Raw genomic sequence first — 16,141 nt, forward strand, 5'->3', positions numbered from 1 at the left:
AGTTGATTTATGCCTAATACATAGTAAACCTTATGTAAGTGTTAGCTGGCATTATTTTCTTAACTTTTTAAACTATAGTCTCTGGATTCAGACTGTGTATCCAACTGAGCTCCACTACCCACCAGCAACGTGACTTTCACAAAGTTACCTATCGTGAGCCTCAGTTTTCTCATCTATTGTGAGGATTAAAAGGGATAATATACTTGGCACATGATAAAGCACTTGATAAATGTCAACAGGTTATATTATTAGGGATATTATTAGTACATTGTCATAGTTTTAAAAGTATTACAAAAAAGAATAGAAGGTACAAAATATATTTTTCATGTTCTTCCTAATGTATAAATTCTTCCATTTTCATTTCATTTCATTTTGGGAATAGTCTGCCCAGACCTTCCTCTTTGTCCTCAGGTTATATACTTGCATGGCACTTTGACATCTCTTTCATGGGAGTAATTAATTAATTAGATAGGTAAGCAGTTTCTGGTTCACATCTGTCGTCCTCAGTGGAATCTAAACTCAGTGATGGCAAGGATGGTATCTGTCTATGTACAACATCTAGCACAGGGCCTAGCCCTTTGTTGACTAACAAGTATTTATTGATGAATGAACAGGTAATGAAATAAACAAAAGCATTTAAATACATACGTTCTGAAATAGCAGAGTCATGAGATTAAAGGCAAGTGTCATTTCCTTCATCTCTCTGGGAAGTGAGGAGTTGCTCATTTTGTAAGATAGGAAGATAGTCAACATTCAGATTCTGGGGAGCTGTTTTTGGCAGCTCTTCCTTACTAGAATCACACTGCTTGAACCTGTCCCCAGGAATCCTTTCAGCTACAGTAGAGCTTTGGAAACCCAGTACTCTTCCAGATTAACTCCTGTTCCGAAAAGGAAAAGTATTCCGTCTCTCTAGATTATCTTCACCTGGTGTACATTAGTCCTTACTCACTGTCTCATGAAAGGGTAGGGACCTTAAAACTGTCTTTCATTTCACAGATAAGAAAGTGGGTCCAGAAAAGTGAGTTGAAAGCCTAACATTGTTAATAATAGAGCTGGTATAACTAGAAATGATATCATCCTTACAGTTCTCTCTCTGTCAATATAATATATCCAATAATGTAACAGCGTCAGTCATTAAAAATTATGTTTATGAAAGAATTTTTATTACATTAGGGAAAATGTTCTTGATATGTTAAGTGACAGAAGCAGACTAAACTTGTATGCATAATATGTATTCAATTATATATGTGTGTGTGTTTGTTTCTCGGTTATCTATGTAGAAGATAAAAAAGGAAATGTGTCAAAATATTAACAGTGTTTATCTCTGGTTGGTGGGGTTATAGTTTATTTTTACGTAAGCTTTTCTGCATTAAAACTTTATTTTCAATAGGAATGTAATACTTTATATCAGAAATTTAGGTTTTTAAATTCCTAATTGAATATTTTTGAAAGCTTCTGTTTTGGTACAGATCAACCCCGTGGAGTGAGGGAGCATAAACCTAGAGTCCAAAGAAGTTTTACGAGTCATTTCACCTGATCTGTAAAATGGTTATTATTATATCTACTTCACAGGGCTCTGTGTGTGTATATGAAGCAATAGATATGAAATCCCTTTGTAACTCTAAAGCTTGATAAAGGTGTTAGGTTGATAAAGATCCTTTATCATCCTTGATAAAGGATGATTAAGTCCTGTGACCAAAAAGAGGTGGGAGGGCTTCCCTGGTGGCGCAGTGGTTGAGAGTCTGCCTGCTGATGCAGGGGACACGGGTTCGTGCCCCAGTCCGGGAAGATTCCACATGCCGCGGAGCGGCTGGGCCCGTGGGCCATGGCCGCTAAGCCTGCGCGTCCGGAGCCTGTGCTCTGCAACAGGAGAGCCCCCAGCAGTGAGAGGCCCGTGTACCGCAAAAAAAAAAAAAGAGGTGGGAGAACGATAACAGGTACCTTTGTGCTGAGGAGCTTAGGCTGGGAGAGGAGAGAGATCTAAGTGTCAGGACAAAAGTGAGAATATTTTTTTGCCAATACTTAACAGAAGCAATCACATGCCTGACACCTCTTTGCTCTTTCCCCTACATTTCCAATAAATGCCTCAATGTTCTCTCTCTAGATTAAACCTTCCTTCCGTCTCTTAAGCAGCCCATGCAAGAGGCAACTTGTAGTGCACAAGATCTGGTGTATTTTAAGGCAGTGGCAGGTTTGTTTCACACTCCTGTCAGAAAGTGTGAAAGGCAGCCTATGTGAGCAGCAACCCACTAAGGCCTGTTTAGTCTCAAACTAGGAAGGGGCTATTTCCACTCTGGATGATAAGAGTTTGTTATGAAAAGAAGGTAACTTTTAGCTGGGACCATTTGTATTGAGCTTTATCCTTTGCAAGTCTTTCTCAGTCAATATCTTTGGAGTCCTATGAAAAATAAGATTTCACATATGATTTTTTTTAATTAGAGATGTCAAAGGTAGTATGCCTAATTATTGTTATTTTTATATTTTAAAAAGTAATACAGGGACTTCGCTGGCGGTCCAGTGGTTAAGACTCTGCACTTCCAAGGCAGGCGGCGCAGGTTCCGTCCCTGGTCGGGGAACTAAGATCCCACGTGCCACATCCCACATGCGATGCGGCCAAAAAATATAAATAAATAAATAAATAAAATAAAATTATTTTAAAAAGTAATACAGACCTGTGGTAAATTTACCCAAGAGAAATGAAAATATATGTTCACACAAAAACCTGCACACAAACATTTATAGCAGCTTTATTCATAATTGCCCAAAACTGGAAATAACTCAAAAATTCTTTAACTGGTAAATGGATAAACTGTGATATATCCATGTAGTAGAATACTACCCAGCCATAAAAAGGAATGAACTATTGATAAACACAGCATGGATGACTGTCAAATGCATATTGCTAACTTAAGTAAGGGAAGCTAGAGACAAAAGGTTGCGTATTGTATTATTCCATTAATACGACATTCTGGAAAAGGAAAACTGTAGGAGAGAACAAATCAATAGCTGCCAGAGGATGAAATGGGGGGAGAGCTGTGGCCACAAAGAGACGGAAAGAGGGAATATTGGAGAATGATGGCACTATTTTGGATTGTGATCGTTCCATGAATATTTGCCAAAACTCATAGAACAGTACGCCAGGAAGTGAATTTTACTATATAACTTTCTTAAATAAATGCATAAAAGTAAAGTAACAGGCCCATGGTAAGTTCAAACAATACAAGGAATTCAGTAAAATGTCTCCCTCCTAGCTCTTTATGGTGATAGAATAGTTCTGCATTTTGATTTCAGCAATGATTATATAAATCTATACATGTAGTAAAATGAGACAAAACTATACACACACATTATACCAGTGCCAATTCCCTGCTTTTGGCATTGTACAATATAGGCCTGCTCCCCAGAGGTGAACACTATTACAAATTTCTTGTGTATCCTCTGCATATTAAATCTAATATTTTATATATGTATATATGTACATATACATTTATACTTACATACTTTTAATACAAACAGTAGCATATTTTACACACTGTTCTGCACCTTGATATTTTGCAGCTATTACTTTGGAGATATTTCCATATCACAAACACATGGATCCACATCATTATTTTTTTCTGCTGCATAGTATTCGATCGCACAGTGGTATAATAACTTAATTCAACAGTTTCTTATTAATGGATATTTGGATCTTAACAAGGAATTTAACCTAAGAATTTGTAAATTTTTAAAACATGGAAGGTCAGCTGGAGTTGAGACCAAACACAGATTCAGGACTCGTCTCCAGAATATCTTTTGACCAGAAGGGGGAATGCAAGAGGCAGGAGGAGAGGCGAAATGCTGGGAAATTTCCCTGGCCAATGGTGAAGTGGCAGGACCAGATGGGAAATTCTGCCCGGTAGGAGTTCGCTGAGGGGCGCCCTACTGCTGGAATAGGAGGCCGTGCTTCAAGACAAGCCTTCCTGAGGCTGCAACTCTGCCGTACCCAAGTGTGTCGGGGTCACGCACCGTGCAGTGATGCGTGACCATCTCCAGCCTCCCGCCGGGACCCACTGCCCGGGCAGGGTCTGAACCCCCACCGCCTCCAGCTCACGCGCGCAGGGGTGCGTACACGTGGTGACCTGCCTGGGGCCGGGTTCCCGGCTCCGGCTCCTCCTCCCTCCAGCTCACGTTAGGCTTTCTGCAGTATCACGTGCAGCCGCGCCGGGTGCAGGATGGCGGCTGCGGCAGCAGCGGTGGGTGTCAGGCTCCGAGACTGCTGCAGCAGGGGCGCTGTGCTCCTGCTCTTCTTTTCCCTGTCCCCTCGGCCCCCGACCGCCGCCGCCTGGCTGCTGGGCCTGCGGCCCGAGGACACCGCTGGAGGCCGCGTGTCTCTGGAGGGGGGCACCCTGCGCGCCGCCGAAGGCACCAGCTTCCTTCTGCGCGTCTATTTCCAGCCCGGGCCCGCGGCGCCCGTGGAGCCGGTGCCCACACCCACCCTTTCCCCAGGGGAGAATAGCACCGGCGACTGGGCTCCACGGCTCGTGTTTATCGAGGAGCCTCCGGGCGGGAGCGGCGCGGCACCCAGCGCTGTTCCCACGCGCCCCCCGGGGTCGCAGCGCTGCCGCGAGCAGAGCGACTGGGCATCGGACGTGGAGGTCCTGGGGCCCCTGCGCCCCGGAGGCGTGGCGGGCTCAGCTCTAGTCCAGGTGCGGGTGCGGGAACTGCGTAAGGGCGAGGCAGAGCGAGGCGGCACGAGCGGTGGCGGGAAGCTCTTCTCTCTGTGCGCCTGGGACGGGCGCGCCTGGCACCACCACGGCGCCGCCGGCGGCTTCCTGCTGCGCGTACGCCCGCGGCTCTATGGCCCGGGCGGGGACCTGCTGCCCCCCGCGTGGCTGAGGGCGCTCGGAGCGTTCCTGCTGCTCGCCCTGTCTGCCCTGTTTAGCGGCCTGCGCCTGAGCCTGCTCTCGCTGGACCCGGTGGAGTTACGGGTGCTGCGGAACAGCGGCTCGGCCGCCGAGCAGGAGCAGGCGCGCCGAGTGCAGGCCGTGCGCGGCAGGGGCACCCATCTGCTCTGCACCCTGCTCCTGGGCCAAGCCGGAGCCAACGCGGCCCTGGCAGGCTGGCTGTGCGCCTCGCTGCCGCCGGGAGTCGGGGACACCGGGGAAGACTACGGCGACGCGGGGACTCACTTCCCCTGGCTGCCGGCGCTCGTGTGCACCGGCGCCGTGTTCCTGGGCGCAGAGATCTGCCCCTACTCGGTGTGTTCGCGGCACGGGCTGGCCATCGCCTCCCACAGCGTGTGCCTGACCCGGCTCCTGATGGCGGCCGCTTTCCCCGTGTGCTACCCGCTGAGCCGCCTGCTGGACTGGGCGCTGCGCCAGGAGATCAGCACCTTCTACACGCGGGAGAAGCTGCTGGAGACGCTGCGGGCCGCGGATCCTTACAGCGACCTGGTGAAAGAGGAGCTCAACATTATCCAGGGCGCCCTGGAGCTGCGCACCAAGGTGGTGGAAGAGGTGCTGACCCCTCTTGGGGACTGCTTCATGCTGCGCTCCGACGCTGTGCTGGATTTCGCCACTGTCTCCGAGATCCTGCGCAGCGGCTACACTCGCATCCCCGTGTACGAGGGCGACCAGCGGCACAACATTGTGGACATTCTGTTTGTCAAGGACTTGGCCTTCGTGGACCCCGACGACTGCACGCCGCTTCTCACGGTCACCCGCTTCTACAACCGGCCCCTGCACTGCGTCTTCAATGATACCCGGCTGGACACGGTGCTGGAGGAGTTTAAGAAGGGTGAGCATGTGGTCTAATCTCCTCCCTCAACTCCTACCCCCTTAAAAAGTATTACCCTCTCATAAACACGTGAGGCTTCAGGTACCCAAAGCAGCTTCTCTCCTATGGTACCAAAAACTCAAGGAAGGCCCTACCTCATGGCTCCCTGGGTCTTTCATTTCACTTCTCCCTACCTTCCTGGAGGCTGATTGAGTCCCTGCCTCTTCCCGTTTACTTGGCTCACAGGATGCACTGCATTCCTCATTCATTGCATTCCAGTATTTTTTCAGGGCCTACCAGTTGCCGGGTATTGTGCGGATAGGACTCAGGAGATAGCCCTTGGAGGGCACTGCGTAGCTCCCCATTGCAGGAGGTACCTCTAAGGGTTCCCATAACAAGCAGTCTTTGCTTCCTCTCTGGGTGGGAAGCTCACCATTTCCAATACCAGGGCAAACTCCATTGCTGGACAGCTCCAGCTGCTGAAAATGTATTTCCTACAAGGAGCAGAAATTTATGTCTCCAGAGCTTCTCTGTGGGCCCTAGTTCTGCCCTTTGAATCACATAGAGTAAGCCCCAGACACCTTAGCCATTCTTCCCCCATATTCATCTTTCCATCAACTATGCCTTGGACACACATCAAGTACCCAGGTTGGAGATTAAAAATTGACTAAGGCAGCGAGGTCCTTGTACTTCTGGGAACTCTGGTCCCATGAAGTAAGGTAGATCTAGACCTGAGGAAATATTCTGGTAAAGGGAATCACTAAAAAACCTGCATATCCAAATGAAGGGGCTTCCTTCAGAGCGGTCACATCCTCTGCCCTTGACGTCATGCCTATAACATGTTTACTCCATTTCTGGGGTTTGCCTTTGGAAACTGTCTTCTGAGGTTGAGAACAATTCACTCCAGAAAAATCAGCCTGAATACTTTAGGGTTGATCCTCTTGACATTACACAGTTTGACTGGTCCCCCTAGTAACCAGAGTTGACCCAGAAGGACCGACCCTTGGTTGTTTTTGAAAATCAAATCTACCTTCCAGAGTCACAGTTGAGAGCGTTCAGAAAACTATCTCACAGACCCTGAAAGCAATTCCAGAAATGATTTGAGAACAGTGACATGGTTAGAATAAGTGTAGAACCTCCCAGAATAACTATTTTGAAAGAGGCATTCATCTGTACTTATGAGTTGGCATGTTTATTGAAAGCAAAACAAAGCAAATAATTAATCCCCTGACTTTAGAATCAGGTTTCAAATGTAGCTTCTTCCCTGTGGCTAGCAGGACTCTCATTTGACTATGTGTTTTTGATACATTTCTTTGTTTGTCAAAAATTCAATCTCATTTCATTATCAGCACAGGTACTCTTTGTATATAAAGACTTTGCATACAGAGAGAAATCTGGGGTCTTCCTCCTGCCACAATATTTTAAGACAAGTGAAATTGTGTTAAATATCAAAAAGTAACCTGAGAAAGGGGAAAAAGTCAAAAAGCTACTTTCAGTCTCTCAGATTTGGAGAGAGAACAGCCCTATGCTTTGTACTGATATCATGAGAAGGGGAAGGAAATGTATATATACTGCAGCTGTTTTAGCCCAGTCTGGCTACTGTCTCACCCTCTTCTGTCTGTCTCCCCCCAGTCCTTCCATGACTCATTCCCATTGCATTCAGAGGTTCATCCATATACTTTTAGCATTTTTCTTAACATTTTGTGTACCCTACAGAAGGGAGTCTTGGTTCTGGGCATAAAAGCTATGAAAATCTATATTAGTTTGCTAGAGTTGCCATAACAAAATACCATAGACTGAGTGGCTTAAACAACAGAAATTTCTTTTCTCACAGTTCTGGAGGCTGAAAGTCCAAGACCAAGGTGTTGGCCGGTTTGGTTTCTTCTGAAACCACTCTCCTTGGCTTGCAGATGGCTCTGCCTTCTTGCTGTGTCCTTACATGGTTGCCCCTCAGTGTGTGTGTGCTCAGCCCTGGAGTCTCTCTGTATTTGAATCTCTTCTTATAAGGACACCAGTCAGATTGGATTAAGGCTCACCCTATCAGCCCCTTTTTAATTTAACCACCTCTTACGCGTGATAGCTAAGATAGAGTTCACTGTCACGTGCTGCCAGACAAGATTTTTTTTTATTGAGGTATAGTTGATGTACAATATTATATAAGTTTTAGGTGTACAACCTAGTGATTCACAGTTTTTAAGGGTTATGTTCCATTTATAGTTATTGTAAAATATTGGCTATATTTCTTGTGTTGTACTATATATCCTTGTAGCTTATTTTATACATAGTAGTTTGTACCTCTTAGTCCCCTACCCCTATTGGGCCCCCTCCCCCTTCCCTCTCCCCACTGGTAACCACCAGTTTGTTCTCCATATCTGTGAGTCTGTTTCTTTTTGTTATATTCACTAGTTTGTTTTATTTTTTAGATTCCACATATAAGTGATATACAGCATTTGTTTTTCTCTGCCAGACAACATTTTTAATGAAATTCCTGGGAACTCATTCATTTAGTACTTACAGGCATCTATATAGTGCTAAGCAACAGGGGAAACAATAAGACTGCCCTGAGAAAATTAACAGTCTACAAGGGTGGACAGTGTTAGAATAAAGGCAGTCTTCTGAAGCAGAAATTGTGTCTTACTAACCTCTGTATCTCCAGCATCTTGCACTGTGCCTCCCATGTAGTAGGCTGCTGGAAAAAGTCACTATTGATCAGAAATGAGTCCTGTTGCAGAATTTCTAAATCTGGTCTAAAAAAAGGCACAGTAGGGCTTCCCTGGTGGCGCAGTGGTTGAGAGTCCGCCTGCCGATGCAGGGGACACGGGTTCGTGCCCCGGTCTGGGAAGATCCCACATGCCGCGGAGCGGCTGGGCCCATGAGCCATGGCCGCTGGGCCTGCGCGTCCGGAGCCTGTGCTCCGCAATGGGAGAGGCCACAACAGTGAGAGGCCCGCGTACCGCAAAAAAAAAAGAAAAAAAAAAAAGGAACGGTAATGTTCTGTCAGTAAGTGGTTAGTTTGCAATTAGGTAGATCCCTAAAGAGAAGCAGGCCATTACACCACCCCAAGAGATTTCCATGCCCCTGTAGAGCCTTGCTCTTTCCTCAGAGTGTGGTCCACGAGCCAGCAGCATGGGCCTCACTTGGGACCTTTTTAGAAATGCATATTTTCATGCCTCACTCTAAATCCACTGAATAAAATTCTGCATTTTAGCAAGCCCTCAAGTGACTCATGTGTACATTAAATTTTCAGAAGCATTGTCTTCAGAGAACCTTATTAACAATGATTCGTAGATTAACTTAGAATAGAATAAATACAAGGTATAATTATCAAGGTAGGTGTTCTCTGGCTCCAAGCCATATAATACGGTGGTCATTTTCTATAAGAGTTACGTTTGCATCATAGGTTAGGAGAGGAAAGCTGAGTTGAATTACTTTTCTTTACCTTTAAAAATAACGTTTTAAACAAGTCGTAATAGCCCTTCCATTTCCCTCACTTCCTTGCACTTCAAGTAACTTAACCACCTAAACAAACCCCTTAGGAAGTAGGAGAGGAAAATAGTAATTTTAATAGGAACAACGGTTACCATTAATTGAGCAACAGCCCTGCCAGGCCCAATGCCAAGCCCTTGACATACTCAGAACAACCCACCTGGGGAGGTATTATTACCTCCATTTTACAGATGAAGAAACTAACGCTCAGATTGATTACATGACTTGCTCAACTTTCCACAGCCAATAACTGACTGAACTGTGATTTGAACCAGATCACAGGACCCCAAAGCCTGTTCTTATTCCATCTCCCATCCCAAAACTCCTGCCACCCAAACGGTTCAAAGCTGTCCTTTCACCTCTGACTTGCTGCCTATGACTTGCTACCCTTGAGTTTCTGCAGGTTGGGAATGTAGCTTTTTATAATTACAATAATTGCTAACATGCATATTGCATTTTACAAAACAGTTCTACCTACCTCTCTTATTCTTAAAACAACTCTGCAGGTATAGGTGAGGACCATAAGAACATAAGAAGCGTTACTTGTACTGCCTAAGATCATCACTCACCTGGTCTATTCCAAGGCCCAGATTCAAGTCCCGGTCTTGTGATTCCAAAGCTCTTATCCATATGGGATTTTATACATATATATTTCTTATGAGCTCCAGGTCTTTAGAAGTAAGGGAAAAGGAAAGCAAGCATGCTAGCTTTACAAAAAGGAACAATATTTCTCCCCAGCTGACTGTGAGTTCCTTGAGGCAGAGAATGAATCTTACTTACTTTGTATACTCAGGACAAACACAGTGACCTTGGTGGCTAGAAGATGAATAAATATTTATTGAACAAGTGATCTTAAATAGCTAATTTCAGTTGTATTTCTATGTTTGAGTGAGGTGAACCTTAAGTACAGGATAATTAGTGTTGTTCCATTGACCATAATCAATCTTCCTCTTCCCAGTTTATCTACCCCAATTAGTGGCACACCTGTGCCCCCAGTCTACCAAGGGAGAAACCTCTCCTTCACTCCCCACCCTCATCCTACTACTCACTGTCTTAGTCTTTTCCGGCTGCCACAACAAAATATCAGACTGAATGGCTTAAACAACAGAAATTTATTTTCTCACTGTTCTGGAGGCTAGAAGTCCAAGATCAAGATTCCAGCTGATTTGGTTTCTGATGAGACCTCTCTTACTGGCTTGCAGACAGCTAGCTACCTTCTCACTGTGTCCTCACGTGGCCTTTCCTTAGTGCACAAGCACAGAGAGAGAGAGAAACAGCTCCAGTCTCTCTTCTTATAAAACTACCAATCCTTTTGGATTATGGCCCCACCCTTGTTATCTCATTTAATCTTAGAGGGCCACTGGGGATTAGGGCTTCAACATATCAATTTGGAGAGGGGAAGGGACACAAATTTTCAGTCCATAATAATCTCCAAAGTCAGCCAAATATTTGGAACAAAGTCTGCAAAAAATATGCCAATACTGCATATTTCTTGTACCGTTACATAACTTAGGCTGCTATTTCTTCCACTTAGGTTATTCATTAATTTTATTCAGCAAATCGTTACTATACACCTATTGTGTAGGCACAGTGGAGAACACCACCAATAGGGCCCCTGTCTGAATGGAGCTTTCATTCTAATACAGGAGACAGAAATTAAACAAATGAGATAGAAATTAAGAGCATAAGCTTTGGTACCAGACTGCTCTGGTTGCATCCTGGCCTTGGGCAAGTTATTTAACTCTTTGCTTCATTAGCTGTAAAATAAGGGTAATAATAGTATTTACTCATAGGGTTGTTTGAAATATTAAGACAATATTACATAATACTGCTTATTTAGTAACTGTCACATAATAAATGCTAAATAAATGTTAGCTTTCATTTTTAAATATAAACACAAATCTGTTACATACTCATTTGTGCAAATGCCTCCTGAGAAGTTCTACTTCCTCCAGTTATTTTCACCCTCAAATCCATCCCCTCCAGTGCCAATAAGTAATCCCTGGTGTCATCATCCCCTGCTTCAAACACTTCTGCCTGCAGGATAAAGTCTAAACTGTGCGGTCATGACCTGCTCCCCGCCCTCCCCTGCAGATTCATCACTCATCACTACCACAGCTTTACGCTCCAGCAACGCCGAACTCCGTAGCCACACTGTGTTATTTCTTGGCTTTGTCCCTTTACTCATGCTGTCCTCTTTGTCAGGAATATACATTACCCGACTAATCCCTAGTCTAGCCCCTCCTTTAACATCAGCACAGGGGCCACCTCCTCTGCGAAACTTCTCCTATAAACCCCAGTTTGGCCAACTTAATTGTTCAATATCTCTATATTATTGAACTAACAGGCTGTATTATTAGTATGTGATGGAAAGTGCTGCCCATCCATATAATGAGCACCTGGAGGACAGAGACTGTCTTATCTACCTTTGTAGCTGTAGCCCGTAACGATGGATATAACACAGTAAGTTTTCAATAAATCTTTATTGAATGACTGAATGAATGACTGGAAGGGGTTAAACTTTAATATAATGGAAGGGATCTGCAGAGCTCTAGTAAATGAGTCATTCATTATCTCCAGCCCAATCATTTTGGACCATGCAGAAGGCCAAAGTCAAATTTTAAATGTTAGAAGAAAAGTGTTATGTATTATCTTTCTTTACTTCTTTAGGAAACAATTATTTAGCCCTTTTCAAAGCACTGTGCTAAGAGTTGGGTGTACGAGATACAGTCCCTGCTCCCAAAGAGCCTTCAGCCTAATGGGAGAATAGCTTTCCCCTTTATAAAGCTAGAAGGCAGGCTGGACTCACCTTTCCCCCCAACTTCCAACAATGTTACATTTCGCAAGTCATAGCTCAGCATATAAGAATGTGGATAAGACAGACTGGTACCTAAATCATTAAAGCAAACATGCAATAATAGAAATACTAACATGCAATGAGAACATGGAGAAGAGAGAAATTATGATAGGGTTATTTTGCTTTTATAAAATTTATACTAAAGTTTATAAATTTCTATATTTATTCATTATAGAAAATTGAAAAATATAGAACAAAGTATGAAAATCACCTGAAGATAATCATCCCACTGTCCTGAAATAATGACTTTTAATACTCTGTCATGTTAAAAATATATTGCATGCAATAACAACCTTAATCAAATTCTTAAACAGAAAAAAAAAAAAGAAAAACCCTATGGTCTTGCCTTCTTGCACAGATCAAATATCCCATTCTAATCCTCAGAGGGATTTTTTTTTTTAAAGATGTTTTTGATGTGGACCACTTTTTCAGTCAGTGTGTTGCTTTATCACTCCAAATTCCAGTGTGAGCTATTTTAGCAGAAAGTCATCCCACTGCTTAATTCTATAAAAAGCTGCCAAAACATTAGTGCTCCATTCTTTGTCTTCTACAAAAGAAAATAAAAAGTTATTTCACTCAAAGTTACATTTCACTGGTATAATTAGATGTAATATGCTTTAAAATGTGTTAAACATTGCTAAATAATAATTAGTAAAATTTAGAATGAGATGTTTACCTTCTAAACAATAATTAGAATAGACAGTAAGCAAAGCACAGTCCATCATGCTCCCCTACAGGGAGGAAGAACAAAAGGAAACAAGGAAAAGTGAAAAACAATAAATTATACAAGGTTCTAACATTGCTGGTTTATATTTCTTTCTTTACAATTTTTCATTATGATTGTTGTAATATTGTTATGCAATATTTGGTTTTTTCTTAGCCTGGCAATAGAAATACCAGGTAACAAGAGAATCTGAGCTGGAAGGGGCACTGAGAAACCTGAGAGAGAATCTAATTCACACTTTTTTTTTTTTTTTTTTTACATTTAGTTATCCTTTCCAGGACATAACAGCCTTTATTATCAGACTCTCTTTTTATCTAATCTAAATCCCACAGGCTGCAGTCAAATTCCATTTCCTCTTTTTATCATGCTTTGTGAGTCCTCTTTTATTTGGAGAATATAGTAGCTCACCTCAATTCCATTTTTTAACAACCAAATACATTTGGTTGTGTTTCTGGCTCCCTTAAAGCATTTGGTGTCTCAGGGCAGGGGGCCTGTGGATTTTCCTAGTACTCTCTTCAATTGGTTTACCTCTAGGCCCACGTTTAGCCACCCCTGGACCTTCAATAACAACTCTCAATCCTCTATTTTCTGTTGTCTATTCCTTTCCAAACTGAGATTCTTCTCAATTCCTCCTTCCCTCCTTCCCTCCCTCCTTTCCTTCCTTCCATGTGACGTTATCTTGTGTGAGGCCTCCAGCCCTCCTGGTGCTTACAGTCAAATAGAGAGATATACACGAATCAATAAACAGTTACAAGTGAAGACAGGTGATTTGAATAAAAAGTATAGGGAACTATGAGAGCTTATAATAGGGGGGCCTGACCTGGTATTATAGGTTAGGATAAACTCCCCCCTCTCCCCTCAGAGATATTTGTGCTGAATCCTAAAGTGTGGAAAGGAGTTCGCCAGAGCTTTCCGGGAGAAGGGAACAGACATCCAAAGGCTCTGAGGAAAGAGGGCTGTGTGCATGCCAGGCAGGGTTCCTAGGCCATTTAACACCCATTAGGGAAAGCGCCACCTCTGCCACCAACATTCCCTCTGCCAACATTATCTGAGTGCTGGGCTACCAGGGCTCTGGGAGATGGACATGGATATAAATATCCAGGAGCTGAAAAGAGGGATGAAAATGATACAAAGCAACCTGGGGTACAGGGAAGGGCATCCAGACAACATCTATGGGTGAGGGGGCAAGGGAGAAATAATTCCCTGGAAGGACCTGGGAAAACTTCTCTGAGGAAGTAACTGAAGAGGGACTCTGATAAGCAGTTAGGAAGGGAAAGGGCATTTTAGCTGAGGCGGGAGCTTGAGCTAGAAAAATAAAGGCAGACAGGGAACCGAGACAACGTTCAAAAGCTGGTAAAACCGTGATTATAATGTTGCTTTTCTTCCAGCTAAATGGGGAGCTAGGCAGATTGAGGCATTTGTCAAACATAATTTACATTCCCTCCAAGTGCCGAAACTGTATATTTTAACTATTTTTGGTGATGATGTTTCTAAAATGTTTTATACCCATTCCTGCCTTCCTTAACAAAGGATCCTAAATATAACAATCTTTTCTTGATGACACATGATCATGGTCATGAGAGTGTAGTTATTTTATGCTGTATTATAAAGCAGTTCTCCGTCTACTTTTACATTTTTCTCTGTCCTCTGGCTGTCAGCTTCTAGTTCTCTTTGAGTCGGCCTCAAGCAAATCCCTACCCTCACCTCACTCATCACAAAACCACTCTGTGTCAATTCTATTTAACTGAGAAACCAAGTAAATACATATGTTGAGAATTGTGTGCCTGGTGTACGATAGGCTTCAATAAATATTTGTTGAATAAATTATTAATTAGGCTTTGACTGGGAGCCTCAGGTATGGGGTTGATATATAGACCTGGGATAGTTCCTTCTGGGGCCAGATTCAAGACCATGCAAAGTCAGACCTCCAGATAATGGGTCGTTACTCTGCTATTTTTGCAGTGTTGCTTAGCAAGCCAAACTGCCAACCAGCTTAGAGTCTAGTGACTAACAACTATTTTTTCATGCCCTGGTGATGTTGGTTACCATGGTGTTCTGGGTGACATGCCTGGCTTTTTTTATAATTGCCTTCTAGTGGCTCGAGAAATTTTTGGTGATAAATGCATTGATTACTCTATTTCTGGTGAAGTAGAGCAGGATTACTACAAAGTACAGCCTTTTTTTTAAGCTAGAGAAAGGGACTGTTTTGTTTTTCTAAATTTAGGTGATTGCTGCAGGACTGGTAGGATAACGTTTTTTGTGTTTCTCTTCCTGATTTCATAGAAAGTGATTTGATTTGATTGTATAAATTTTTTTTAAAGTCTAGCATGTGTCAAGGTAATTTTTCTCATTTTATTCTTAAAATTAAAATACAAACACTAGGAGTTCAAGCTCCTTTGTAAACTCAAGAGGCTGTAACTATTGGCACTGTTAAAATTCTGGTATGTCATACATCATCACAAAGAAACGTTCTGTTAAGCCAAACTGTTTTTGTAGCCCAGGACTGTTTAGCCTTATAAAAGCATAGAATTTTAGAGCCAGAAAAAAGCACGCTGGAGATCACCTGATCCCATCCTTTAATTTTAAGGCGGAGAAAACTGAGGCCCAGAAAAGACAAATTATAAAATAGCAATGATAATCCCTTATAGTTGCAAAGCATTTACCTCTGCAAAGATCTTTCCAAACAGTAACTCATTTTGTGCTCACCATGCATGTGAAGTCAGTAGAATTTATCCCCATTTTGTACAAGGCACATGGAATCTGGAGACACAAGTGTCCTGCTCAGTGTTAGTGACTGAGGCAGAACAGGAAGCCACATCTGTGACTTGCTGTCTCAGACTGTGGAGCCACAGACAGAGATAGTCCGGGCCCAGTTCATCTGTTTACTAGCTGTGTGACTGGGGCAGGTCACTCTACCACTCTGAATGAGGCTTACCTTCCTTCTTCTTAAAATGGCAATATTGATCCTACGTTGTAAGCTTAACGCAAAGGCTAAAGATAATGCTTGTACAGCATTTAAGACATTCCACCATTTGCCTCTCTCCTCACTGATCTAGTTAAATGAATTCTGTCTAGTTAGTTGTTTTGTATAACAAGTGCTTTCTCTGATTCAGCCCATGTAGAAGTCATTGTATATAATAAGAAAATAAAAGTGAGAGCTGTTTACTTTGGATAGGGCCCAGGAGAGCAAAATTGATTGTGGAAATTTCCTTATATTTCTTTTATCCTGTCATCAGTTCAGTTTCCTCCTGTATCACTCTGCCCTTCCTCAGACATCCCAGGCAAATAAAAAAAAAAAACTAACCTACAAACAAATA

The 16,141-nt window shown here is 43.1% G+C and overlaps 1 protein-coding gene across 1 annotated transcript in view; it reads left to right on the plus strand.

Moving 5' to 3' along the window:
* The first annotated feature begins 4,178 nt into the window (after positions 1-4,178).
* The window catches only part of CNNM1 (cyclin and CBS domain divalent metal cation transport mediator 1), a 48,034-nt gene continuing 36,071 nt past the window's right edge, over positions 4,179-16,141 (plus strand). The window contains exon 1 of the mRNA XM_022569095.3: positions 4,179-5,778. Within this exon, the coding sequence (XP_022424803.1) occupies positions 4,215-5,778 (1,564 nt within the window). The 5' untranslated portion in view covers positions 4,179-4,214. The remainder of the gene's footprint in view (positions 5,779-16,141) is intronic.

Source organism: Delphinapterus leucas, chromosome 16 (genome assembly GCF_059928025.1).
Source record: "Delphinapterus leucas isolate spDelLeu-1000000601 "Yukka" chromosome 16, BTC_Dleu_Yukka2, whole genome shotgun sequence".
Taxonomy (NCBI): Eukaryota; Metazoa; Chordata; class Mammalia; order Artiodactyla; family Monodontidae; genus Delphinapterus; species Delphinapterus leucas.